The sequence below is a fragment of the Mycetomoellerius zeteki genome, unplaced genomic scaffold (assembly GCF_001594055.1).
Source record: "Mycetomoellerius zeteki isolate Tzet28-1 unplaced genomic scaffold, Tzet1.0 scaffold433, whole genome shotgun sequence".
Taxonomy (NCBI): Eukaryota; Metazoa; Arthropoda; class Insecta; order Hymenoptera; family Formicidae; genus Mycetomoellerius; species Mycetomoellerius zeteki.
In genome coordinates, this window is record NW_017257428.1 from 1,504,580 (window position 1) to 1,530,726 (window position 26,147).

Genomic DNA, 26,147 nt, shown 5'->3' on the forward strand with positions numbered 1-26,147 from the left:
CGCGTTTGCTTCAAACAAAATGACAAATGCGATTGGTCAATTCCGATGGACTAACTGGCCAGTTAAGTTAACTGAGCTTGGTGACAGTGGCCCTAATTATAAGTATTACCTGACTATACATATTAGCTGCTTTCCTTTTACACACAAGTGAAACTAAGTCCGAAGTGAGCTGAGTATTTCAAACTCAGATAATGACGTCATCGTTCAGTATGTATTAAAAGGAACGCGCTGAAATGAGAAATTCTCACTAACCTCAAATTAAATAATAAAAGGTATAATCAAAGGTTAGGCTCGTATTATAAATAATCACCAATTATTTATTAAAAATTACAATTCTTTTATCAATTTATTCTTGCTTTTTTGATGAAAAAGTTATCGAATATACATAGGTTTATAACCTCACTTTGAAGTGAGTTTACGAGACTCACGAAAGCACACGGTCTCGATCTTGTGCAGATTATGGGGAAAAACTCAGTTAAATCTCACTTGTCAGAATGCAAAAGGAACGCGCATTCAACTGAGTTATGACGTCACAAGTGAGAATTATCTGAGAATCGGTGTAAAAGGAAAGCAGCTATTATTGGTCGCGTTCAGCAGACTCAACTGTTGTGGGCTGCGTTCGGAAACATCACCCCGCTTCCCCCGTGTATCATCTTATCCTTATTTAACATTGGGTGAACAACAAGGATAAAATGATACACGAGGCACTCGGGTGATGCTTCCGAATGCAGCCGTGGAGCGGATCTTTTAGATCATCCAATAGCAGCGAGAGCTCACTGATCCGCTCCGCAACAGTTGAGTCTGCTGAACGCGACCATTGTGATTTGTATATATCTGAGTAGTGAACCAAGAAATGGAAGCCTTCATCGGGAAGTATCGCTTGACGGCACTTGACATCAAACGTATAGCGGCGAAGTAAACAGTCTAGTTATAGAAAGCTATGGTTTTTAAACTTTAAACTTTTCCTCAGCGACGTCGACGTCATGCGCGCATGCGATCGTCGCGCCATTCGCGACGATGTCCGACGTTCCGTCGCTCCCTCGACGATCGGACGATTGCGTCAATGCCGAGGTGGAGCGTACAACGAGTAACCAGAGTGTGTCCCCTCTCCGAAGGGTGTCCTGTATTTTCGGACGTGCCTGTCGCCCCTACTACTCCGCTACACACCTTCTGTGCCTCTACGTTGCGTTGCTTCTAAAGTCGCAGAAGTAATTCGACGCCACAACTGAGGACGATCTTGCGGACACAATGACGGATGAGATGTAGATCTTTCGGAGCTGTGTGACAACGTCGTGTCATTTTCGAGCAGACTACGGCGAGACTAGCTACGTATCGATCTCTGATCATAGGCGATGCGTCCTCGTGTTGTTAGTAAACCGTGGACTTCAACACGTCGGTAAAGATCATCCGTCGAACGAGAGAGATGGAGATCCTCGGCGACTACGAATACAATCCTAAGGACCTGATCGGCACCGGTGCTTTTGCCGTGGTCTTCAGGGGCAGGCATCGCAAAGTGAGTATCATCTAGTTCTTACCTTATGTTCCTCTTGGAAACGGAGATTGATTGATTAAAAATTACCTGAAATATATACATATATTTATGGATGAATATATATATATACATATTTTAATAAAGAATGTGTGTGTGTGTGTGTGTGTGTGTGTGTATGTATGTGTGTTGTGTGTGTATTTTGTTCTTGGATATATCAAATATACTTTTTGATGAAGATTCCATTGTTCTAATAATTGTGTAAGTCTTTCTGAAACTTCTTTGTAAAACTTTATCAAGATAGATAATATAATGCAATACAGTAGAATAAAGGAGTTTCCTTATAAGTGTTGTGTCTACAATACTAGAAATTAGTCCAAGATCTCAGGCAGAGAAATAATGGATCAATTACATTAGTCATCTGAATTGTTTAAATATAGTTCGTTAATTTTTTCTGTGTTTAAAATCTTGAAACAATTTCTAACATAAACACAAGGCATTTTTATATTAATAGGAATATAATATCTGTTAGAAGTTTCTGAGATTTTTAATATAGAACTTGGTTATTTTATTGTCCTAAAGGAACCTACTTGCGAGATTTCTTTGTAAAATGTTGTCTTCCGTGAGTTAACAGATCCATTAAACTTTTTAGATTTGAAATCTATATTCTGACGTTTTGGAATTTAATTTAAAAATTAATTTTTTTAATATTAATTCTTATTAATTATTTTTATTACAGGATTTAATAATTTTTATTATATTAATACTGAATAATAATAGTTGTATCTATCTTTATATCTTTATATTTTTACAGAAACCAAATCTGGTAGTAGCTATTAAGAGCATCACAAAGAAGACTTTGGCTAAGTCGCAAGACTTACTGAAAAAGGAGATCAAAATCTTAAAAGTATGTCCTTTTTGCTCATAACAAATTTTTAATAAAATTTCATAAACACTGAGAGAAAAAACAAGAAATATTAAAAAATATGTTAGCTGTAAATATTGATTGAAATTTTTATTGTAACAAAATTATATGTGCTTTATTTTATAGGCATTAACTAAACTACATCATGAAAATGTTGTAGCACTGTACGATTGTAAGGTGAGACCATTATCTTTACAAGAACTGTACATTATGATAAAATTATTAAAATTAATGTCATTTTAATGCAGGAATCTAATCATAATGTCTTCCTGGTTATGGAGTATTGCAACGGTGGAGATTTGGGAGATTATTTAAATGGTTAGTAGAGACAACAAAGTTTAAACAATTGTACAATATTTGAATGAAATGAAAACAATGAAATTTTAATGCGATATAGAATGAATAGGGATTTAATATATAAATAATTTGTATCTTTCGTAATAGCAAAAGGTACTCTTTCCGAGGATACCATCCGATTGTTCCTCAAGCAATTGGTTCGTGCAATGAAAGTACTGCACGCTAAAGGGATCGTCCACAGAGATCTGAAGCCACAGAATATCCTATTGAATCACAACTGTGGCAAAGCCTGTCCACAGCCACATGAAATAACATTAAAGATAGGTAAGAACGTTTTTTATTTTTCCATTTTTATTCTTTCTTAAAATCGATTTTTCTCTATTAATAAATGATATTGATTCATTCCTTTTTGTTTCAGCGGATTTTGGTTTTGCTAGGTTCCTGCAGGAAGGGGTGATGGCTGCGACTTTGTGTGGATCGCCGATGTACATGGCACCCGAAGTCATTATGTCTCTTCAATATGATGCTAAAGCAGATCTGTGGTCCGTTGGGACTATATTATACCAGTGTCTTACCGGAAAGGCACCACATCCCGCAAATAATCCTCATGCACTCAAGTCGATCTACGAAAACACTGTGAATCTTGTTCCTAGGTACAGAGATTTCTAATAAGAGTTTTTCATCTTTTATGTCAATATATATAATTTATATTAGAGAATTGGATGAAAATAGTTCCGAATTATAGATTGAAATGTTTCTTTGATAAGCAGCGGATTCTTTATATTTTTATAGAATTCTTCATTGCGCCACATGTCACATATTTATATTTAATCATATTAGCTTTTCCTAATTTTTTAATGTGGCCCCTGTTTCGAAATTCATATTTTTCTTAATTTTATGGTAAGAAAAAATTATAAAAAATAATATAGAAGAAAGAATATCAATGTTTTTTCTTTTAGTATACCACCTGGAACATCACCTGAACTGACAAATCTTTTGATGGGCTTGCTGAGGCGCGAAGCGACTGACCGTATGGATTTCGATCAGTTCTTTGGTCATCCGTTCCTCACGGGTGTTCGAGAGAGTCCAAGTCCAAGCCCTGTGCCTACCGAATTGCCGGCGTCACCAGGGACAATGGCAATTCCGATTGAGGAAGGCACGCCGATTGTCAATAGACTGGAGCCTGAGACGACAGAGACTCCTTGCTCTAGTCCCGATGATGACTTCGTCCTTGTGCCGAGCGACATCAGTAGCGATACTGACAATAATCCGCCAGTCAAGTAAGTATACATACATTAGATGATGATCTGAAAAAAATAAACACAAAAGAGTTAGTAAAAAAGTTATGCAAAACAATCAGGAAAAATTTAATATCAGGTTTGAAATATCCTCTAAAACTGATTTCGTGATCTTCAAATATTTTCATATCTTTATTTTTACTTTGTTATATAGATATAAAATATTTTATTAGAATGGTTGTCTTACATTCATTTAATTATTTCTTAGATATACCAAACAAGTGAGTAGAGAAGCTGTTAGTCCACCTCGACCGTGCTTATCGAAATTGGGCGAGTACGTAACATTTTATTACTTCTTGGATATATCAGTTTTAATCAAATTTTTTAGACATAAGATCAATTATTATTTTGGCGTCATATTTTTTATTACTTTTCTATGATTATCCATTAGATATACTAGACAGACAAGCAGGGAAGCCATCAGTCCACCCAGACCATGCTATCTACCGATTTCTGAGCCGATTCCCGTTCCATGTCAACGAAACGCAGTGGCTCAGCAACCACCACAATCTCCCTCGACGAATGCTGCTCGTTCTGGCGGCAGCAGTGTCGTGCCTCGTTCACAACCAATCAGCATGAAACGCAGCGTGGACTCTCACAGAAATCATCCACCAAGCATCGGTTCCCTCAGTCCACCTAGTGTACAGTTTGTCATCGGTACTCCGCCCGGCAGAAGGTATAGATATATCCTCGAATGAGTTCAGATTTAAAGATTTTTTTTACTTTTTCTTTTTTTTTTGCTTACTTCAATTTTTATTAATGTAGATTAATTTTAATCTTAGTTTAATTAATTTTTTAATTTTTTTTTGAGTATCAAGAATTATAGAAAAAAATAAAGAATAAATTAAACTGAGATTACAGTTAATTCTATGTTTGGCGGAAATAGAAGCATTCCATTTAATTACGTTTTGTACGCTGTTAATGGAATAAACCAATCGTATGGAACAATTAACAGTCTGTTAATCTGAAATTGAACGCGTTTATTAAAAATTATTTTTTTTACTAAAATTATATTGAATTTTTGTAAATCTTTTCACCATTTTTTTTTCTATTAAAAAAAGGTCCAGACATTCGGAAATAACAACACGTAAACTAAACCAAAAGATTAAAGCTAATATATCAACAATTAGGTTAAGCGAGACTCCACCACCACCCAATACATGGCAAGTCAGCCCTGTAGCGAGACACTCACACACGCCGAGTGGAACCTCACCATTACGGCGTTCCACGGGTAATAACAGCGCATCCTCGCCGTTGCTCACAGGTCCGCTAGCAGTACTCGGCTCGCCTACTTCGCGAGCTTTTCAAGACAACAACAATACTCTTAGACATTCGCCTGTCATACCCTTCGGCACAAGGGCTGTCACTCTTCCGGAAATATCTGGTAATGTTTTGGCCATTGTCAAAAGATTTAACATCAAAGCTGTGCGGAATATCGTATCATAGAGAGTCATTAACTTATTAATCCGACAATTCCAATGTCGTCTTAATGGATATTTTGTTCGAAAGTATTAGATAAATACGAAAAAAGAGAACAGTCTTTTCTCTACAAATTGTTTATGTATTTTCTCTATAAAGCTTATATTTATTGACTGTTAATTATCTATCTCGTCTATAGAAGCCGGTAGTTTCCAAAGTCTGTTTCCGGATATACCTCCGACGACAATCGAAGATCGTCCGTTAACGTTCATTGCGCCGGAGCTACCGGAGGAGACACTTATGGAACGTGAGCACAATGAGATCCTAGCCAAGTTGAATTTCGTCGTGGCATTGTGCGAATGCGTATGCGAAGTTGCCAGATCCAGGGCTGGCCCGCTCGGTAACATCGAACAACCGGCACCTCTCGGCAGCATCGAACAGGCTGGCAATGCGGCCACTAGAAAACGTGCCGAGCAGGTCATCCTTCTGGTACGAGCTCTTCAGTGGCTCAGCTCCGGTCTGAATTTAGCCACTCAGGAACTCAAAGAAGGAAGGCTGCAACCAACAGCCACTGTGAAGGATGGTAAAGTTCTTATTATTGTATTTTTAACATTAGATATTAATAATGGATCATATACATTTACAAATTTTAAATGCTAAGTTTGAACATTTCAAATTAAAATATTTAGAATCCTGAATTTTAAAACAGATTCTAAAATTTTAGAATATATAAAATAAAAAAATCCTAGGGATTTTAAGATTTGGTTTTAAAATAAATCCATATATATATATATAACTTAATGCGATGTAAGATTTTATTTATTTCTATGTGTATGTCTTTCAAATTACAAATGCATTCTGTATTTTATTGTTTGTAAGACACAGTGTTTCTATATTAAGAACAAATTTTTTTAAAAATGCTAAAAGCATTGCCATCACTTTACATATATAATTTGTTTAATTAAACTTAAGTTAACATACGTGAGTTATAAACATTATAAACTATACTTAAATTAAATTGCTCTTTGTTTAAATATTGCAGTTGTCAGTACCATGAATGAGAAATTCAAATCGTGTTTGACGGAATGCAAGCAGCTAAATAGTGTGGGACTTCTTCGTCAAACAGGAGCCACGGCGGACAAGATACTGTACAATCATGCGATTCACATGGTATAAAAAAATAACTACATTTTTTTAATTATGCTTATCGCGCTTCTGATTTTTTTATCCTGAGGCTGAATATACGTCTGTGTTATATTTCTGACGATTAAAAACGAATGCAATGTTGATTAATATGATATTTGAAGTATTTAATGCAATTATTTATACTTTCACAGTGTCAATCAGCGGCATTGGACGAGTTATTCGGAAAAGGTGGTGAATGTTTCCAGCGATATCACACGGCGCAAATATTATTACATTCGTTAGCGCAACATGTCAGCCATAGTCAGGATCGAGCTCTACTTATCAAATGTACGTATTGTTTTCGCTCTGATGGATTTTCGTTGAATCGCAAAGAAATCTGTTCATTTTTTTTAATGACTGAGAAATTTAGAAAAAAATATCTTCGATGGTCCTAAAAATATTATCTCTATTATTTCTGATGTGTAACTTTTTTTCAGCCTATATATATTTAAAATTTTAATTTAATATAAAAACACCTTTGCACATCAACTTAATATTTATTTGCCAATGTAATTTATCAATTACAATTTTATACATTGTGTAATACATATCTATTAAGTCTCTTTTTCGCTTATTTATAATAAAAAATAAGATCAGATTATTTTGCCAACATAATCTTTGTTCGATTCTATCTTATTTTATCGTTCACAGTGATCACAGTTTATTATTGATTTCAGATAAAGAGGCAGTGGAGAAGCGGCTGTACGTGCTACAACAACAAGGCTATATCTACGCAACCGAACCCACGTAGCGCTTGTGAAACATGGCAGCTGAATACGGCGGCAATAGCCGCCTAGAAGAGATCCCGCTCGAGCAGCCGCCCGTATCATCGTACTCGATATCGCTCTTCTGTAATATATTCTGCCCTATTCTGTATAAAAGGCGAGATTGATGCCAAGATCACAGCTTTAAAGGCGGGAGTTCTCCAAATTCACGGCTGACATTACTTTACTGAGGTTAATTAATTCAAAAGAAGACTCCATAGCTTCACACGGAATAGGGTAGACAGTGAAGAAAATGAAAGTCTCCTGTCCACACCATCTGTTTCCCATCCATCCTTTTCCAGGTTACTTTATATGATTTATTAAAGCTTATATATATATATATATATAGTACATTTAAGATATTACACTGTATAATGTACGTACACGTGGTCGGTTAGCTGATCTTTATTTCGTATATCGATCAATAAACATGTGTATACTAACGGCGTTGTGCGTTCAATGCAAAGGCACGTCTCGTCGAACCCGACGACTGAAGTGGTCCATAATGATAATGACGAATGTACGAAAGTGAATGATGGGCACTCGATTATCTCAATTTTTTTAAGACTACAAAAGAACAGCCAATCGATAAGCTAGGCTTATCTATATCAATGCAAGGATACCAAGTTTTTCAACGCCTTTGAATAACGAGTATTTTCGCACGTAATCTTTTTTTAAATAACTTTACATAGAAAAAAAGGGAAAAAAGAAAACTACAAAGTATTTCATTCAACAATGCTATACTAATACAAATAAAGAAAAAGCAATAGATTCTAATAGAAATACTTCGCGGTGATTCTCCTCTTTTCATCGCTTTCATAAAAGATCTCTTTTAACAGAGATATATGCGAATACTCGATTTTTATATATTCAAATCTTATTCAAAGTACTTGTTAAGCCCACCATTAGCATTAATCTCGTGAGGAATGCTCTTTAACATCAAAAAGCTGGCTTTCTAAACAGACGTCCACGGCACTGCCGTGTCTCTCTAGTTTCCCCTTTCTCTATTCGTTTACTATGTAAATTTCCTTAGTTCTTCTTTCCCTCGGCTTTCTCAACAGCGGGAGGCTGTTTGTTATCCCGATAGATGATGTAATTCACTGTCGCGGCGAGAGAGTTCCACATGATGTAGGGAATGATGAGATAGCCGGCAGTGGGATTAACGTGGTAGAACACGACCCCAACCGCCGCCGTGCTGATCCACAACGCCGCAATTTCGTAGAGAGCCTGTGCACGGATGTAAACGATAGTCTTAATAACATTTTCGACCGAAGCAAAGTTTTATAGGATCGCTCCAAAAGCGCTTAACGATGCCATTCTACCTTCAATTAATGCAAAAGTGATTTATAAAACTATAAGTCTATTCTTTGTAACTGAACTAATATACTCTTTAACTTAAATAGTTTTACACTATTTAAAATAAAATGGATATATATTTGAAGTTTGACGAAAAAATTTTTTAATGTAACTTAGTGCTGTGACAAAGAACAGATCGTATATAAACAATCTGAAACATACACCGTTCTTGTCTTGAAAATTAAATTGAAAATATACTGGGAAATAATGATATTTATAAAATTTATTTTTCGACAAATCAGTTAAACATGAGTTCGCAAAAGTTGGATCTAACCGCATCCAAAGCAATCCCTAAATTCGCTTCGGTCTAAAATCATTGTAAGATTCAGGGATCGTTCGAGCAAATTGGGCATTGATAACTTGTTTTTTTTCCAAATCGTCTTGTCTAACAAGGAACTATTGCATATTTTAAAAAATGGAGATTATGTATTACACAAAGATATTCTTATAAAATTTTATTGATTATATATAATCTTTACTTCTAAAAATATTGGATTCAAGTCGATTTGAAAAAAAAATACAAGCTGTCTTCTTCGTAAGCAATTATGAAAAAGAAATTAGTTTCTAGTTTCTCTGTTTTCACTAGTCATATATTTATTCATGAATTAGGATTAGTAAGATATGAGAGAGAGAGAAAGAGAGAGGGAGGGGGAGGGGGGGGGAGAGAGAGAGAGAGAGAGCGTAGAGAGGTCCAGGTTTGAGTCCTGGCTAGAGTAATATTTTTCGCAATAAATTCTTTACAATTCTTTAAGATCCTCATTATTAAATTGCTTGTCAATTTAATTTGTGATATTAAGTATTCCAGCTTTAGTTTAGTTCATCTTTCTTTTTCTCTCCAACGTGAAAAGAAAAAAGAAAGGGTGAACTCCGTAAGAAGTTCAGTTAAAAAGGACAAGGCCCTTATTCTTGAAAAGTATCGCATACGTAAAACTAATACTATAGTACAGGTAACGTATTTTCTTAGTTTTACGTATGCGATACTTTTCAAGAATAAGGGTCCAGGTCCGTTGTATTTCAAAACCGACAAATAATTGGCGCGCCATTTACTTGATCTGGAAATTGTAAGATTTACGCAAAAATATTATCAGGCATCAACATTCTCTTTGACCGACTTTCTTCACTTATTTGTGTTAATTAGGATTAATCTTAAGCGATGCGAATTTCGAAAAGATCTATCTTGAATCTATCTAGACATCTATGATGATATCTTCCAATATAAATAATGTAGCAATAAAAAATTGATTAATGGTAAATTTATTATTATGATAAAATTATGCAAAAAACACTCGAACGATCTCAGAGATTTACGATTAATGTATGGGTGCGCGCGTGTGTATGTGTATGTAATCAGATGTAATACCAATTTTATGTTATGAGTCTCGAAGAATAGCGGCGTCCACGACCAGTTGAGGGCGAGATTAAGACCGTAGACGCTGAGCGGTACGGCCGCTCCCTCGAAGCCACCCCCGTCTCGCCACACAAGGTACGACGAGTAACCCACTGTACAGTAGATGGTGGTCCACACGGGTCCGAATACCCAATTCGGCGGGGTGTACTTCGGCTTTTTCAGCGACTAGAACAAGAGAGTGACGGATTAAGCGCGGCGGACACATCTATACGTACAAAAGCGATATATTACGTGTTATTATATCATTAGCGGTAAGGTGTAATTTATTGTAAACACACTTGAGCATTTCCGCGATTGACGGTAGATAGAAGTGCTGCTTGGTCGTTTTTTAAGTTAAGTCTCCTATTTCTCTTTCACACGAAGAGATTTTGTGTAAGCGAAATAAAAGTATCGAAATAACATATCGGCACTTACTTTGCAACATAAATATTCGAGATAAGATTTCTGATTTTCTCTTGAATATTTGCAAAAACCTATCTTCTTCTTATGTATCCTATAAAGCGATACTCATGAAATCATAGACTGTGCCCTCAATCACTGGTTACATAAGCATAATTGAAGATTCATAGTTATACCAAGTTATACATAATTACTGAGTTTTTGTAGTGAATGGCTGTGTTCAGCAGAATATTTATTTTACAACCGTTGGAAGTTTTCTTCGCTGAGATAAGAATCTTCTAAATCTAAAAATATAATCAGCGTAAAACGCTAAGGGGGCCCGCGTATACTTTCCGTAACAGTAATCGTACAACGTATCATAAGAAGCCAATCAAAGCTGAAAATTTTTGACAATTCTTAATGATTGGCTAATTTTACGGTACATCTTATGGTTACGGAAAGTATATGCGAGCCCCCTAAACATTGACTTCTTCTGAATGCGACTATTCACAAACCTCTTTAAATTATTTAAATGCTCATCATTCAAACGATCATTATTCATAATCATTTGGTTTTCATTTATTATATCGAGTAATCTGTTAAATAAGCTTGGCATTTAAATTGCCGATAAGACAAATCCTATACAGATCCTGTATATTTATTACATAAAATCTTTTTCTTTATTTATAGATGGATGTAAACCTGAAAAGTTTTGTATTCTTTTTTTGAAAGACTGTATATATGAAGATTACATAGAGAGAAAGAAAGAGAGAGAGAAAGAGAAAGAAGACATTACAAAATAATAGAAAAACGCCCGTGAGAAAAGGTATATTAAATGTATTACATTTCTGAACGAGAGATTTTATGAGGACTATAAATTCTTAAAGAAAGTAACCGAATTGATTATAGATTGCGGAATTATTTGCTATAATTATTATTGATTATGAATACAATACTCAGACAAGTATCTTGTCTGAGTCCGTTTGTTGGAATTTGCATTTATGTATCGCGCATGTTATGAAAAATTGTAAAGATAAATATTACACAATTCTAAGCTACCATAATCATGATTATAGATAATATACAGTTACGAAAGTTTAGATAAATACGTACAGTTATAATATTTCTAAATATAAATAATGCATAATATATATTTATTACATATAATCATAAAATTATAATTGTAAACTATTATAAATATCAGATTATAAAGAAATATAATAGCAAGTAATTATAAATAGTACTGCATTCCTGTGTGTTATAAAGATTTAATGAAGCTAGATCAAGATACGAGATACGCCGCGATTTTTCATATTGCAGCAAAGTGGATCGAATGGATCCAGGTAGCACCATATTTACATTTCGCCAGTTACTCTTATATTGATTCGCGTATATATCAAATGACCTTCACCTACAAACGTTTCCGCGAGTTTATATTTAGATTTTGCAGAAAAAGCGCATAGCAACGAAATATTCTTCCAAATAAATCACGCTTTCTTTAATTTCTCATATCGCGCAATTTATCGCGACAATGACGTAATTTCACCGACGCACTTGCATGTGATGTTATCTCACCTCGTACCAGCTGATATTTTTTTTAACGAAGTAGCTGTCGATCCAGCCGCCAATGTTAGGGCAGATCGTCGCCGTCAACATGGGCCAATTGATCTTTACCGGCATCTTGACTCCTCAATGCGCACCTGTTTACTTCAATGTACAGACAGTAGAATATAATAGGATGTGCAAAGTTCGCGCGACGTGCACGCTCGAGGAGAACGTCGATAAATGGACTGGTTGTGCTTACCTAAGCGTTGTAGATTGCTATGACTAAACTATTGCTTTTTCAGACAGTGGCGTAGCTATAGTTGCCGATTCTAGCAGGCTCTTCTCATTTATATTCTATTTACACGTATGCTAGTTCTCTTTCTTCTTCCTTTGCCGTGCGTTTGAATTTCACTCCAGTAAGTATTTTCACTTTGAACTTTGTGGATCTAGAAGTTGATGTACGGTTTATTGATCAAGTATCTTTATCACTTGATAGAAAAATAGCATCTTTGAAATTTTTTTTGGATGAAGTCAAGATCATATCTAAAATTATAATGAAGAAAAATGTAGGAAAATAAGAATTTTTCAATCAAATCGACTCACTTGATGTGCATGGATTATTTTCGCTATTTAATTTGTCAAAAAATATACATTCTTAATTATAATAAAATGCACTATGTCCAATTTGTATACGTCTTACATTAATTCATTATGTTATCTGCAGTAAAATATCATTCACGGTGTTTGACATGCATTTTCATGCTCACATGTGATATAAACGGAATAGAAGTGTTAAAAGAAAGAGAAACTTGTTAAAGAAAATTCGGATTAGCAACTCGGTGTGCAAGTAACTCTCAACTACGAATTATCGTTGTAGGATTAGGCGGCTCGGTATGCTTTTATTTACACATGAGTAAATACATTTCAATATTTCAATAAATACATTTGGAGCAAAATATGTCATAATTATATTATACAAGATTCGTCTTCGATGCACCTTGCGTGATATTTTGTACGTGATATCACATATGTATTTATGTATATGTATATTCATGTATATCTGCATGTAGAGTAACTACGTAATTTAGATGCATATGTATGTATATAGAGTATTTTGTCAAATATGAGCATAATTTCGCTAGTACTTTAAGAAAACAGCCTGTATATATGCATTTGTACGTGTGTATTTGTATATATATATATATATATAAATTACCCGCAAATAAAGATTAGTTCGCCTCTTATCGAACGCTGTTTGGGTCAATATTTGCGCATCATATTGCATGATATGAACCATAATATCGAGTTAGTAATTCAATCAAAAATAAATGCATATATTTGAAGTAATGTAAGTATATCATATGCATATTTCGAAATGGAACAGAACAAATCGTGATGTGAATCTGGAATTGACTTTTCTTCAATCATAACTATCGTGACATCAAATGATGCTCAATTAAAAATTCTAAATAATAGATATTTTTCACAAGAAAATAAAATAAAACAAAAAATCACGTTAATTTTAATTAATTTTAAATTAATTGTCATATGTTAACATATAATATATATAATAATTAATATGTTAATTATTCAAATTTCAAATAGATTTGCATAATTCCTGCTTACGGAAGTTCTTAATTTTGAAAAATAAAAAAGAAAACAATATTTTTTATACATTTTCTCATATAAAAAACTAACTCGTCAAATTCGTTGAGTAGCCTATTGTTGGCTTTTCATCCAAGAATAAAGTAAAAATAAAAATACACGGAAACTTCTTCATTTGTGATCAAAGTTACTCACATCGTGTATGCGTGTATGTGTATGTGTTATTACTTCCATTGCTAAACGCAACAAAGTACTGTTTGTTATATCTTAGAGCCAACACCAACACCATTTCGTAGCGTATTCATCTTGTTTTTGCAATTTTTTCCTCCAATTTATTTTCCATGTAATTAAGTCGAACTTTTCATCAACTGGAAGTACTCGAAATTCTTCCTTCACTCACTCTTTTCATCTTTATTGTCCTTATCTCGTGTTCTTCCCTCTTTCCTGCGATCGGGTTTAAAAGCGAACAGTTGATCCTTAACGCGATCCTTGACGAGTTTCTGTGGAATTACCATGATGGTGGTGGTGGTATTACCCAAAAATAGTACGAGGAACATGGCGCTAAGCACTGGTACGTGCCATGTCGCGTCTGGATGGTACGCTAGTTCGTATAACGTATATGCGTTATAAAGCTGAAACAAATAACCAGCGAAGAGGAACGGCAGCAGAAATGAGAGACCGCGCCACATCCACGAATGAAATCCCTCAATGGTGATATCCATATTATCCCTCTCTCCCAGTGCTTTTAACCGGTACAAAACGCCACGTTGGTACCGAAATTGCAAGTACTGGACTACACCTGAAAAATGTTAGTTAAAAGTTTAGCTATTATACATAGTTGAAAATAAAATATTGTTTTGTAGTTATATTTCAATTCTAGACATGAGCTATTTACTCTTTTATTATTTTTTTATACTATTAGATTTTATGACATTTTGCTAGAAATTATGCAATACTCACTGATATACACATTGAACCACATGAACTGGCTACGAAACTGATACCACGGTCCAGTGTTCGGCCAGACTAGTAGAACACCAGATACCACTGTCGAGAGAAAATGATGGAATCTCCACCATCCTTTAATTCTTGATCCATTTACCTTGAGTATACTTTCTCTTATCGTTAACGTACAATAGTACCAAACGAGAAGAAACATAAAACTAAGTTCTAAGGTTCTGGAACATAAAATAAAAAATACAATAGATTTTTAATAAATATATATATGGTAAACAGATTTAATACAGATAATACGAATCCAATTACCGACAGTACTAATTTGAATTTCTCATATTCGTCTTTATACTTGAATCTAAAAGCAATTATTATGAAATGTGACTCCAGATAAAGATATGTCAGATATAATTCTTAACAGTAACATACTTGTCACTTTTATTTAATATTGACACATTAACACTGCCTAGAATAATTTGTAAGTAAATGCCGTTTGACTTAGGTAACGTTTGCTCAATCTCCCTGAGCTGCTGTTCTCTCCTCATCATAGATTTTTGTAATTCTCGCATTTCTTTTGTATTTAGCCTAGAAAAAGATAAAAATCATATAAATTGTCATATATATAATACCTTAATTTAAATAATAATTGCAGATATTCAAAATATTATCAGTATATCTTTCTAAGTATATCTTTTATTTAATAAATAAAAATACTAATTAATTAATATAATTAAAAGTTATCGATTATTCTTCCGAAAAAATTTACAGGCTGGACTTACTGTTTTAAGGACTTGGATATCACACCCATCCGATATTTCTGATGGGAAATACCTTTGACACATTTTGCTTGCAGCTCGCCAATTTCTTCTAATTTCAAAAGATACTCCCTATTTAGTACCTGCAAGTAAATAAGATATCTTTAGAACACAACAACAATCAATAGATGCTTTCCATTTGGCGACACAATTGTCATTCTATCTTTGTTATTCACTAAATGTCAAAAAAAGGTAGAATGATACTTGTATCAACTTGGATTACTAAATGGAAAGCATTTAATCTTTCAATATCTTGATTATCAGTTAATAAATAATGATCAAAGATCATAAACATGATTTGATTCATGACTAATTGATAACTCATTTATTCATTCTTGTTATTCTTCATGGATGTTTTTCAACAATGTACATATACAGACACAGTGTAAGGCCGGAATCAGACTAGGCATTAAAGATTGAGATTGAAAGATTGAAATTTGACCAATCAAAATAATAGGAGCTAAAATTCCTTTGCCCTCATTGGTCAAATTTCAATCTTCAATCTTCGATCTCAATCTTCAATGCGTAGTTTGATTCCTGCCTACACACAGTGAATCATTATATCCTTAGGTCTGTTCCTTTTAGCTGGACTTCTTGCATGATTCATCTATTCTCTTTTTCTCTCCAATATGAAGAGAAAAAGAAGAAAGATAAACCATGCAAGAACTTTAGCTAAAAAGAATAGACCTCTTGTCATTTGTCAATGTTAAACAAAACTAAAACGATCAGTTTTACATAATGTCGCTTATTGAGAAGTTCCCTATATAATACATTATGTATTTTTTGTATTTTTATATTCGTGCAAATTAGATATATATTTTAAATTGCAGATATTCAAATTAAATTTAAAATTAAATATATATTTTACTTCATATAAGTATAAAATTCATGCTTTATTTTTCTTTTAGCTCTACTAATATTGCACAGTTACTGAAATAATCTGGAAAGTAATCGCGAGTATGTGCAGTAATATTCGCATTTTAAAATAAAATTCTGCAGCATCATCGGTTATTAAAATGCGGAATTGTTAAAGCAGTAATTGAAAAAAAATAACACAAGTCGCTCGCGCGTGATCGATTTATCGTCAAGGTCACGCGAACATCGCACGACGTTTGCGAAATCATCAAAACCGCGATTTTTTTTTCGTCTCCCGTCGTGCGGGTTGACATGATCCGCGGATAACCCTTGCTTTTCAGCAAGGACACAGTCAGACACTGTGTAACACAGTGAGTCGTTTCATCCTTGTTTAACGTTGGCAAACAACAAGGATAAAACGACTCACTGTGTTACACAGTGTCTATGTCCTTGCTGGAAAGCAAGCAACGATGCGATCATGCGGATGAGATGCGAGAGGATGAGACCTAACCTCGTCGGCCCCGTCCTACGACGGCGAGGGATTCTCACCTCGAGTTCTTTGTAGTCCTGCGCCAAATCGTTCCATTCCTTGAAACAGGTGTCGGCGTCGATATCCATCGCGTCGAGGAGGGAAAGAAATATGACGACGTTCGTTGGGATCGCAGGATGTAGGGAGATCTTAAAAGGCCTGAATTTCCGAAAGGGAGATCTTAGGGAGATCACAGGTGGGTTTGTCCGATCTCTCTTCTTCTTCAGCTCGCCGATTTCAGCTGTTAAACGGTAGCTCAGTAATCTTACAGTCCAAGAAGCTTCTTAGGAGGGGACTCTTTTTCATCGACTCGCTCGCACTTTTTGCACCCCAGGAGTCTCAGGACACGCGGTGGTGAACACGTATCAGAGAAAGAAAAAAAAAAGAAGGGTACAGCAGGGTGCAGCACAGTGCAGCTCCACGAGTAGACGACGTCGTCGTTCCTCGGTTACCTATGACTCCTACGAGTGTCTACGTCCGCTTACGTCGACCTACAAGCGGCGGACGGAATGCCAACTGAAGTCCGCCGCGGAACAACTCGGAGCGAGAAGGCCAGAGAAGACGAGAGTAGCCAATATCCGACGGATAGATCGAGCTATACCTCGTTGCCCGATAATGACTCGATAACACCGCGGTGCTGACCGGTGCGAAGACCAACGCATCCAAAAGTGTCGCACCGCGCGCCGCTAAACGCGCGCGAGGATTATTTGGATCGCCGACGATGCCGACAATTGCCGAGCCTCCAAAACGGGCCACAAACGGACGAAAAGATGGGGAAGAGGTCGCGCGGTTCGCGCCCGTCGCGGCCGATATCGATACTCCGATCGAGACGGAAGATATCGACTTATACTTCGTGAACTAAGCTTTGAATCACGATTTCCTCCCGCTGGAGAACGGTCGTCGAGAAAAAAGCGCGGAAGCTTGGCGAAGAAAGTGGATCTTGGGATCGACCGAGCGTGAAATATATTACTTTTATCTTTAATAACACGCAACTGTAATATCAGGCACTTGATTAATATGTTAAAATAGCGATCGTTAAAGTAATCGTTATTAACGCGAGACAAACAGGTTGGTCGCGCCCATCGCGCGTCCGCTTTTTTCATTTTGTCCAACTCTTTTCTTCTCTATTTTCGTTCCATTTCGCATTTATTGGATTTTAACCGTTAATACACATGATTGAATGATTCGTGTCCTGCGAATTTCTTTCCTTTGAAATACTAGGAGCGTAAATTAATTAGTAAATTAATTAATTAGGATAAATTAATTATATAGTGATCTCTATACATATATCTTTTCCTTTTTTTTTAATACACAACTTTATAAATGTTTTCTAAAGATGTTAAAATATATGTAAGAATAGTAAATATGCAGTTAATAGTAAATGTGCAACGCTCCCATCTCCGATTTTTTCCCGAAATTTAAAAAATTTAATTGTATATTTTTGTACATATAAGAGTCGTAGAATATATTCCGAGAAGGAAAGTTGTTGATCAGTCCCGTTTTTTTAATTTCAAGTTTTTTTTATGCCGACACAAAAAGAATAAAAAATTATGGAACATTATACTGCATATTAATATATCATGGTAAATTTACCATAAGAATCTTTATACTTTTTGTATACTTGTAAACGTGATGAAAATTAATCCGGAACACGAACGACTCGTATCGTAACAAAGAATCGACATGTCATGGTGTAAATAATATAGAAAGGATTAATATTTATTTCTTTTTTTTAGGAGCCGGTTTCATAAACGTAAAAACTAATTTTAATCTTGATAGATCTCGATTCGACTTACACTTTATTTTTTTCTAATTCTAATTCTTAGAATTAGAAAAAGGTAAACAGTACAACAAGTTAAACCGAGATTAAAGTTCATCTTACATTGATTGAACCGAGCCTTATACTTAGAAAAAGATGAAGAATTAATTTTATCGAGATAAAAGAACCAAGATTAAAGTTAAAGTACATTGGCAGATAATATAACGGACATAGTTAGTCACTTAAAGTCTCGAAAGAGATAAAATTGAAAAAAACACAATAACAAAACAATTAAAAGAAAATGGAAGGGGACGAATGGAATTTAAAACTCCATGATGTATCAGAGTGTGCAAGGTAAAGAGTTTTAACTCGAATCTTTCTACAATTAAAATTAAAATTGCATGAAAATTGCCTGAAATGACAATTACTTGATGGTTATCGGGCTATAAATGTGTCACGATTCTCATTCCTATTTATTTTTTAGAAACGAAATAGAAGAGGATGAAGCGGAGGAAAAGGAGGAGAGCGGGTCTTGTTTATCAAGTATTATATATCAGATACATCCGAAATCTCGAAGGACCCAGGAATGTATAAGTGCGACATAAAACTCCACGTAGCTGATTCATTTTGAATAAACTTAGCATATCTCGGGATGTAATCGACGTGTTTCTCTCTGTGCTCTCGACGGACCGTCTCAGCTATTTTGACATTCAAATATCTGCGTCTTATTTATAGGTAGTATAGCCTGCAGAGCGATTTAAAGTTTTTCAGAGAGAAGAATTCTCTTCTTTTTCTTTTTCCCGCGTGGAAAGCGAGCCGCTTTAAACGTACCTGGACACGTATTATAGAATTGTTCGGAATAGATTTTTTGAAAACGTGAAAATTGTAATTGTAAACAAAAAACTTTTATTTTTCACATTTTTGTTCTAGGGAAAAAAATTATATAATCGATCGATACTCAATCTGGTCGCTTTATTATCCTTTAAGAAACGTAAGGAAATTTAAATGCGCGGCTCCACGAACTGACGCTGACCGCGATGAAATAATTTCTCTATAAAAAAAGCGCGCGCTTATCGTATTAATGATAATTAATTACTTTATATAGAAACCTGGGAAGCGGATTTGACCGCGTCTCTAATTCAAGACGAGAAGGATAGAATGGCGGAGCAGTTCCAGATAACGGTACCCGATCTCCTGCTGCAAGCCTGTCGCGAATTCAGTCGCATGGAAGGCAGAAGGTCATTTCGAACTGCTCGACTACGCTCCGCTTCCGGTCGGCATCGCTTCCGGCCGGTTTGTCAGCGACCGGCAACCAGGAGGCCGCATGCGCGATAGTGAGGATCGAGATGCTCGCCAAGCGAGTTCGACAGTTTGACCCCTGAGAATCGAGCATAGTTTGTTAGACCGGCACGTACGCGAGTTCATACGGAGCTCGAGCCTTCAGACACTGAGTATAACGAAGGAGGAGAGCACGAAGAAGTCACGCGAGTCTCAGTTTTCAAATACAACATCCTGGGATGAAGTGCAATTGCTCGATAATTGCGATATAATATAACGACATAAGAAGAGGAACTAATTAAAATCAAATATCGGTATGTATACATTTATTATTATGTTATTAAAGCTATTTCTTTAACGATCTTTTTGAATTGCTAACCGGTTCGAACCACTTTATTTTTTTTTTTCATCACGGACGAACTAAATTTAGCTTGCTGCTGTGAGTAAAATCTATTTAATTAAATTTAGTTAAATCGATCGTGAATTAAACGTATCGCGATCGAGAAAAGATTGATTACAAATTGAATAAAGTTACAGTATAACTTAAAGACAAAGCAAACCTTAATTGTTTAAAATCAAAATTATTGAATTGAAATTACATGAACTAAAATTATACGTATGTTTGAAAAATACTCGACTAAAGGATAGTGCATTATCATTAACGTTGTTTGAGATTTGGTCCGTCGACGCAATCGCTCGCTCAAGTGAGAGTTCATCTCTATCTCTTTTTGAGAGTTGTTTATATTTATTGTATGTATTATTGTATTAAAAATAGCACAAATAATTTTATAGATTATACAGTTTCAATTGAGAGCGTAAAAGATAAAATTCGAATCATAAATTAAAAAAGAAGATATGTGTTATTAGCTGTCTAAATTTAAACTTTAACGTCATTATCATAATATTTCTTTAAAATAATAATTCTAGTATGAAAATCATACATTTTTAATTGATTAGATTTTTAATTTTGTTAACAGCACATGTTTTTTTCTATACTCGAATAGAAAATATAATAAATTAATGCTTACGTCTGTTTCAACGTATCGAATATCCTATAACGCATTATATATATATTGAGTATTAAATAAAAACTATTTTATAAATAAAGACTATTTCATAAACGTGAAACGTTGATCATATTTCTTAATTAATTTCAAAATTATAAATTTGATTGCGCACGCACATAATTGTTTCACTTATATCATTCTGTTTTCTTAACTGCACTTTTTATCTCCTGATTATACCACGCCTTCCAACGTATGAGTTATGTTAGGAAAGGGGAAGAAATATCGGTGAGATATCCGGATATTATATGATACATACTCCAGATACAAGGTTTTGTTTAACATTCGAAAAACAAAGAACTCGACCGTTATATTACATTTAAGTGAGCAATATTGTATTTACTTGTATTTCAAAACATTGGAATTACATGTCGCATAGTACATTAAAACTAATGTTTTCGTTTACTTTTCTTTTTATAAAACTTGCTTATCTTCGTTTGCATACATTATTTGTCTTGTAATAATTTCGTTGACTTGAAAAAAAATTGCTGAATCGCGAAGCGCTGAATCGGTACGTGTATCAGATTCGATACGATCACGATCTGATTTCTCATTGACAGCGAAGCTGCACATTCGTCTCTTGGACTTGTATACCTGGTGTCGCCAAAGAGATGCACACTACACCAAGAACATTACGAAGATTCGCGAGGTCGATGAACTTCCGCAATGATTTCAACGTTTCGTTTACCAAGCGCGGAACAATCCTTGGGTCCGATCTGCGGTTTTTATTATTAAACGATAATGATGCTGCTCCTCCTTTATGGAACGTTGCTAACCAAGGCTTGAGTTCCGTGTTATCGCGAACGTTCGCGCAAGATTTCGGCACTTCGGCGAGGAAGGAACCACCCGAGTCACGAGGTCTTCCCTTGCTCGGTTCAGTATTATCCCTGACGATATCCGGTGGTGCGAAAAAGCTGCATGAATACGTGGACAATAAACACCAAGAACTTGGACCAGTCTTCAGAGACCAGATTGGACCAATCGAAGCTGTTTTTGTTAATTCGCCAGCTGAATATCGTAAGGTATTAGCCGATCTTGCGGGTAATACGCCGCGGCACTTCTTACCGGAATCCTGGATGTTGTATAATGAAATTCGAGTACAAAACCGAGGTCTGCTCTTCATGTACGTACGATGTTCTCCCATCGGTATGTTAAAGAAAAAAATTGTTATAAATTCCGATAGAATTAGATATCAGCGATGAAATTGTAATCGAAATAATTACTTTGTAAGATGTTTTTGTATGGAAATTTTAATTTTTCTTATAATCTTTTAATATAATCAAACATTTTTCGTTCGTCTGAATTCTCTTCTTCTCAGCGAAGTAATTTATTTTGTCGTAAAATAATTTCGATAACGAAAGAACACTGCGTTGTTGGATTAGGGAGGGAGAAGAGTGGTGGCATTACCGTAAAATTCTCAATAAAGTGATGCTGAAACCTGGACCAAAGATTTTTTTCTATGGACCTTGTCAAGAGGCCGCCGAAAATCTCACGAAGGAATGGCAAAGGTACTGCCGAATCGGTTGTGTAATACCGAATCTGGAACATCGGCTGTATCAGTGGTCTATTGAGGGTAAACTTCGAGAGTCATTACATAATAGAGATTTTATATAGCAACATTTAACATAACATACTTTGTTAAATAGCGTTATATCATTTAGTGCATTACACGCGCATTTATCGACTACGTAAAATTGTTTTAAATGATTTTTCGCGATGTTGATCGATATCTTTTTACAGTGATGTTAGCGGCCATGATAGGTTCGCGATGGCATGTTTGCGAACCGCGGTTACGTTGTGACATAGAAGATTTGGCTACGATATTACACCAGATTTTCACGTATACTTCACGCCTCTCAATGATACCAGCCAAGTTAGCGATGAAGCTTAGATTGCCAGTGTGGAATAAGTTCGTTCAGGCTGCCGACGAGGTACTGGACAAGGTGCGCAAACTGGTGCCAGAAATGGTCCGGTTATCGGACAACGACGGACTTCTGCAGACGATTTTAAATAATGGTATTCGCGGAGATGAAGCTGTTAGAATCATCTGCGATTTCGTCATAGCTGCTGGCGACACAGTACGTTTTTAATTATTAATATATACAGGATGTTTTGCAATTCATCAAATTTTAACAAAGAGAAAAGACATCAAATGTTTTCGAATTTTAAAATAAATTCTTCCTGATATAAGAATTTCTATGAAAAAATTTATCCTTTCCCCTCCTCAAACATTTTTAATTTATTTGAAATAGGATTATCATTTCTTCTCGTTTGTATCCAGTTACGAGATATGTGCATATAATACAAGACGTAAAGAAATACATTTAAATTCTTCTAATAAAGGTTCATAAATATATAACAATAATTAATAAGGAACATATAAGCCTGCATTGGGTGTCAATGTGAAAAACGTCAGTTATTTAAAACGTCGATTTAATAATAATATATAATAATTATATTCGTTTCGATTTTATATTAGATGTATAGATGTCCGGTCTTAATATCGTGTTTTCAACAATTCATACACAAAAGTTCCAATTCCAGTATAATTGTTAGAAAACGTGTACGTTTTTCAACAATTCATACACAAGAGTTTCAATTCCTGTAAACGTGGTGTACGTTTTTTAATAATTATACAGGAATTGGAACTCTCGTATATGAAATGTTGAAAATACGATATTAAGACCGGACATCTAAATTGTTTTAAAGAATTGACGAATATAATTGTAGAAAGGATACGATCGTAACGTGAACACATCAACAACTGACGAAGAGCGTGAGCGAATCCATTATAAATTTAAATTGCTACATAGAAATCAAGCGTTTTTTTTAAATATTGTCCTGACACACAATTATAACAATTAGATAATATATTTATGTAATAATTTATGTTATTGAGGATGACTTAATATAAGATCGAAACGAATATAATTATTATATGTTATCATTCAATCGACGTTTTAAATAACTAACGTTTTTCACATTGACGTTATCCAGTGCAGGGTTATATGCTCCTTATTAATTATTATTAAATAAATTTAAAAGTTTAAAAGTCGGTAAAAGATTTAATTATTTGAAATCGATGATTTGATATTTGAATCAATTGATTTTGAAATTGATATTTTTTGTTCTTATATTAATAATTAAAGTGATGGGACATTTTGTTTGCACAGTAAAATTGTAATTCTACGATTATTTATTTAGACATCGATTACCATGCAATGGGCATTGCTATTACTTAGTTCTCACCCTGAGTTACAAGATCGATTATTCAATGAAATCAAAGACTTGCCATTGGAGGATCTTCTGCAACATCAGCTATTGAGATATACGTGGAAGGAAACCTTGAGGCTGCATCCCGTCGCACCATTCCTTACGAGATATTTACCAGTGGACTCCATAATTGGCGGTTATTTTGTGCCGAAAGGGGTAAAAATAATAATTGCATAAAGTTAACAAAAAGCATTTGTAATGCAAATTGCCATTCGCAGATTATTCGCTCTACTGAATGAGTTACTAGATAATATGACTAATTAAAAGAGATGATTCTCCTTTTTTTTCTAGGATCTAATTATCTTATCGCTTTACTCAAGCGGCCGCGATGAGAATAATTTTCTACGACCTAATGAATTTTGGCCAGAAAGATGGTTCAGAACGGAGAAAGATTCATTCACCTATCGGGGAGTAAAAGATGCACGTGCTAGTGTACCATTTGCGGTAGGCGTGAGGAACTGCATCGGTCAAAGACTCGCGGAAACACAACTGTCTCTTACGTTGGCGCAGGTGAGTTATCAATCGTGCAATTAGATCCAAATCATATGACTACAGTCGTATATTATTTCCTTGTAGCTCATTAAAAACTTCAAGATTCAATGCGAAAATAGGGACAGGATTAAGATGATTTTGCGTATGGTATCTGTACCATCAGAATCTATCAAACTGAAGCTGATTGATAGAGAAATATGACGAGGACGTTAAACGATTACGGAAAGACGATTAATGAAAATTTTATTAATGATGACGCGATGCAAGAAATTCATATATACGTATATATATATATATACACATAATATATATATATGCGTTTAAACATCTATACAAATTTAATATAGTCAACACATTTTTTATCATGAAGACATTTCCCAAGTAGCACAACAGCGCTTGCTAAAATAGCGATTATATGCGCTTTTTTTAGCGCTTTGTTAACGCTTTGTAAGCGCTATGTGCTATTTGGGTTGTTTTATATCAATTCAAATAACATTTTATATTAAAAATAACGTCATTGTAAAGATTGTAAATAGATTTATAGCAGAATTATCAAAATTTTTACATAAAAAAATCATGAATTTAAAAAAAATCAAAAACAGCAAATGAATATCATGGGTGTATTCCGAACCGAGTTAGTTTAACTTATTTTTTTTCCTAGATGTTGGCAGCTCCGTAACTAAACCGAAAAGTGTTCCGAACCCGACGGTCGTCAATATAACATATGTTCATACATATGAATTTTTTCCCGAGTTGCAGCTTATGAGCTTGCTTTTATTTTCTTTTTGTAATTATTATATAATTTGCAAAATGAATATAAATAAAGCGATAATATTCGAGACAGTTTTCACAAGTTCTAGTTCAAGTGAGAGTGACGATGAAGATATAAAACTATTTCTTGATGAAAGTAAACGTTATTATATGCATATATTACTGTTTCAATAAAATATTTTATTCTCGGTATTTTTCAACGTTTACTTTCATCAAGAAATAGTTTTATATCTTCATCGTCACTCTCACTTGAACTAGAACTTGTGAAAACTGTCTCGAATATTATCGCTTTATTTATATTCATTTTGCAAATTATATAATAATTACAAAAAGAAAATAAAAGCAAGCTCATAAGCTGCAACTCGGGAAAAAATTCATATGTATGAACATATGTTATATTGACGACATGGCATATTGAGGCTCCTGAGTACTCATTCCAGCCATATTGAATCGTGACATCATAACCGAGAAATGTGTCATAAGCGACACGTTGATTTTTCTTACATACCATTTGTAAATAAAAAGAATTTGGATGAAATGAAATGATGAGATCGCTTTAAAACATTTCTAAAAATGGCGAAAATTATCCTTATCTCCCTCGACAGTAAATAGTCGAAAAAGGCTCGAGAAGTGAAAATAGGCTACGCATGTGCATTGAGTAAAAACTAGTAAACTTACTTCGACTGTT

The 26,147-nt window shown here is 34.7% G+C and overlaps 4 protein-coding genes across 5 annotated transcripts; 2 read left to right on the forward strand and 2 right to left on the reverse strand.

Annotated features, from left to right (window-relative positions):
- Window positions 1-840: 840 nt before the first annotated feature.
- Atg1 (serine/threonine-protein kinase unc-51-like protein Atg1) lies at window positions 841-7,380 on the forward strand. Its single transcript, XM_018454421.1, has 14 exons — window positions 841-1,513; window positions 2,304-2,396; window positions 2,541-2,591; window positions 2,663-2,732; window positions 2,859-3,035; window positions 3,130-3,364; window positions 3,671-3,991; window positions 4,218-4,283; window positions 4,401-4,685; window positions 5,140-5,393; window positions 5,628-6,011; window positions 6,471-6,598; window positions 6,766-6,901; window positions 7,291-7,380. Exons 1-14 carry the CDS (start codon window positions 1,424-1,426, stop codon window positions 7,362-7,364), a joined length of 2,364 nt encoding a protein of 787 aa, XP_018309923.1. The 5' UTR covers window positions 841-1,423; the 3' UTR covers window positions 7,365-7,380.
- Window positions 7,381-8,138: 758 nt separating this feature from the next.
- Window positions 8,139-12,531, reverse strand: Tspo (Translocator protein). The gene is made up of 4 exons (XM_018454422.1): window positions 12,324-12,531; window positions 12,095-12,226; window positions 10,094-10,306; window positions 8,139-8,604 (listed from the first exon to the last, which is right to left on the reverse strand). The coding sequence occupies exons 2-4, from the start codon at window positions 12,197-12,199 to the stop codon at window positions 8,407-8,409; spliced, it is 516 nt and encodes a 171-aa protein (XP_018309924.1). The 5' UTR covers window positions 12,200-12,226; window positions 12,324-12,531; the 3' UTR covers window positions 8,139-8,406.
- A 1,174-nt stretch (window positions 12,532-13,705) lies between these two features.
- LOC108726647 (transmembrane protein 120 homolog) lies at window positions 13,706-17,791 on the reverse strand. The gene is made up of 6 exons (XM_018454332.1): window positions 16,843-17,791; window positions 15,403-15,521; window positions 15,053-15,208; window positions 14,896-14,981; window positions 14,630-14,854; window positions 13,706-14,468 (listed from the first exon to the last, which is right to left on the reverse strand). The coding sequence occupies exons 1-6, from the start codon at window positions 16,909-16,911 to the stop codon at window positions 14,062-14,064; spliced, it is 1,062 nt and encodes a 353-aa protein (XP_018309834.1). The 5' UTR covers window positions 16,912-17,791; the 3' UTR covers window positions 13,706-14,061.
- A 1,894-nt stretch (window positions 17,792-19,685) lies between these two features.
- sad (Cytochrome P450 family protein sad) lies at window positions 19,686-24,941 on the forward strand. 2 transcript variants are annotated; one of them, XM_018454502.1, is made up of 7 exons: window positions 19,686-20,173; window positions 21,484-22,046; window positions 22,306-22,496; window positions 22,664-23,001; window positions 24,128-24,352; window positions 24,488-24,706; window positions 24,773-24,941. In XM_018454502.1, exons 2-7 carry the CDS (start codon window positions 21,535-21,537, stop codon window positions 24,887-24,889), a joined length of 1,602 nt encoding a protein of 533 aa, XP_018310004.1. In that variant the 5' UTR covers window positions 19,686-20,173; window positions 21,484-21,534; the 3' UTR covers window positions 24,890-24,941. The 2 variants fall into 2 exon arrangements, with proteins under 2 accessions (XP_018310004.1, XP_018310005.1); XM_018454503.1 differs by having other exon boundaries at window positions 21,489-22,046.
- Window positions 24,942-26,147: the final 1,206 nt, after the last annotated feature.

What these genes read in the sequence shown, in the direction of transcription:
- sad (XM_018454502.1), top strand. Translation starts at nt 21,535, where the DNA reads ATGCACACTACACCAAGAACATTACGAAGATTCGCGAGGTCGATGAAC. An exon ending in AACCGAGGTCTGCTCTTCAT is followed by an intron (nt 22,047 to 22,305) that starts GTACGTACGATG and finishes TTGTTGGATTAG; the next exon opens with GGAGGGAGAAGAGTGGTGGC. An exon ending in GTATCAGTGGTCTATTGAGG is followed by an intron (nt 22,497 to 22,663) that starts GTAAACTTCGAG and finishes ATCTTTTTACAG; the next exon opens with TGATGTTAGCGGCCATGATA.
- Tspo (XM_018454422.1), bottom strand. Translation starts at nt 12,199, where the DNA reads ATGCCGGTAAAGATCAATTGGCCCATGTTGACGGCGACGATCTGCCCT. An exon ending in AAAATATCAGCTGGTACGAG is followed by an intron (nt 10,307 to 12,094) that starts GTGAGATAACAT and finishes CTCTTGTTCTAG; the next exon opens with TCGCTGAAAAAGCCGAAGTA. An exon ending in AGACTCATAACATAAAATTG is followed by an intron (nt 8,605 to 10,093) that starts GTATTACATCTG and finishes ATCCGTGCACAG; the next exon opens with GCTCTCTACGAAATTGCGGC.
- Atg1 (XM_018454421.1), top strand. Translation starts at nt 1,424, where the DNA reads ATGGAGATCCTCGGCGACTACGAATACAATCCTAAGGACCTGATCGGC. An exon ending in GGTACTCCGCCCGGCAGAAG is followed by an intron (nt 4,686 to 5,139) that starts GTATAGATATAT and finishes ATCAACAATTAG; the next exon opens with GTTAAGCGAGACTCCACCAC. An exon ending in ACAATCATGCGATTCACATG is followed by an intron (nt 6,599 to 6,765) that starts GTATAAAAAAAT and finishes ATACTTTCACAG; the next exon opens with TGTCAATCAGCGGCATTGGA.
- LOC108726647 (XM_018454332.1), bottom strand. Translation starts at nt 16,911, where the DNA reads ATGGATATCGACGCCGACACCTGTTTCAAGGAATGGAACGATTTGGCG. An exon ending in AGGACTACAAAGAACTCGAG is followed by an intron (nt 15,522 to 16,842) that starts GTGAGAATCCCT and finishes ATTTACTTGCAG; the next exon opens with GTACTAAATAGGGAGTATCT. An exon ending in TGTATTAAATCTGTTTACCA is followed by an intron (nt 14,855 to 14,895) that starts TATATATATTTA and finishes TTTTTATTTTAT; the next exon opens with GTTCCAGAACCTTAGAACTT.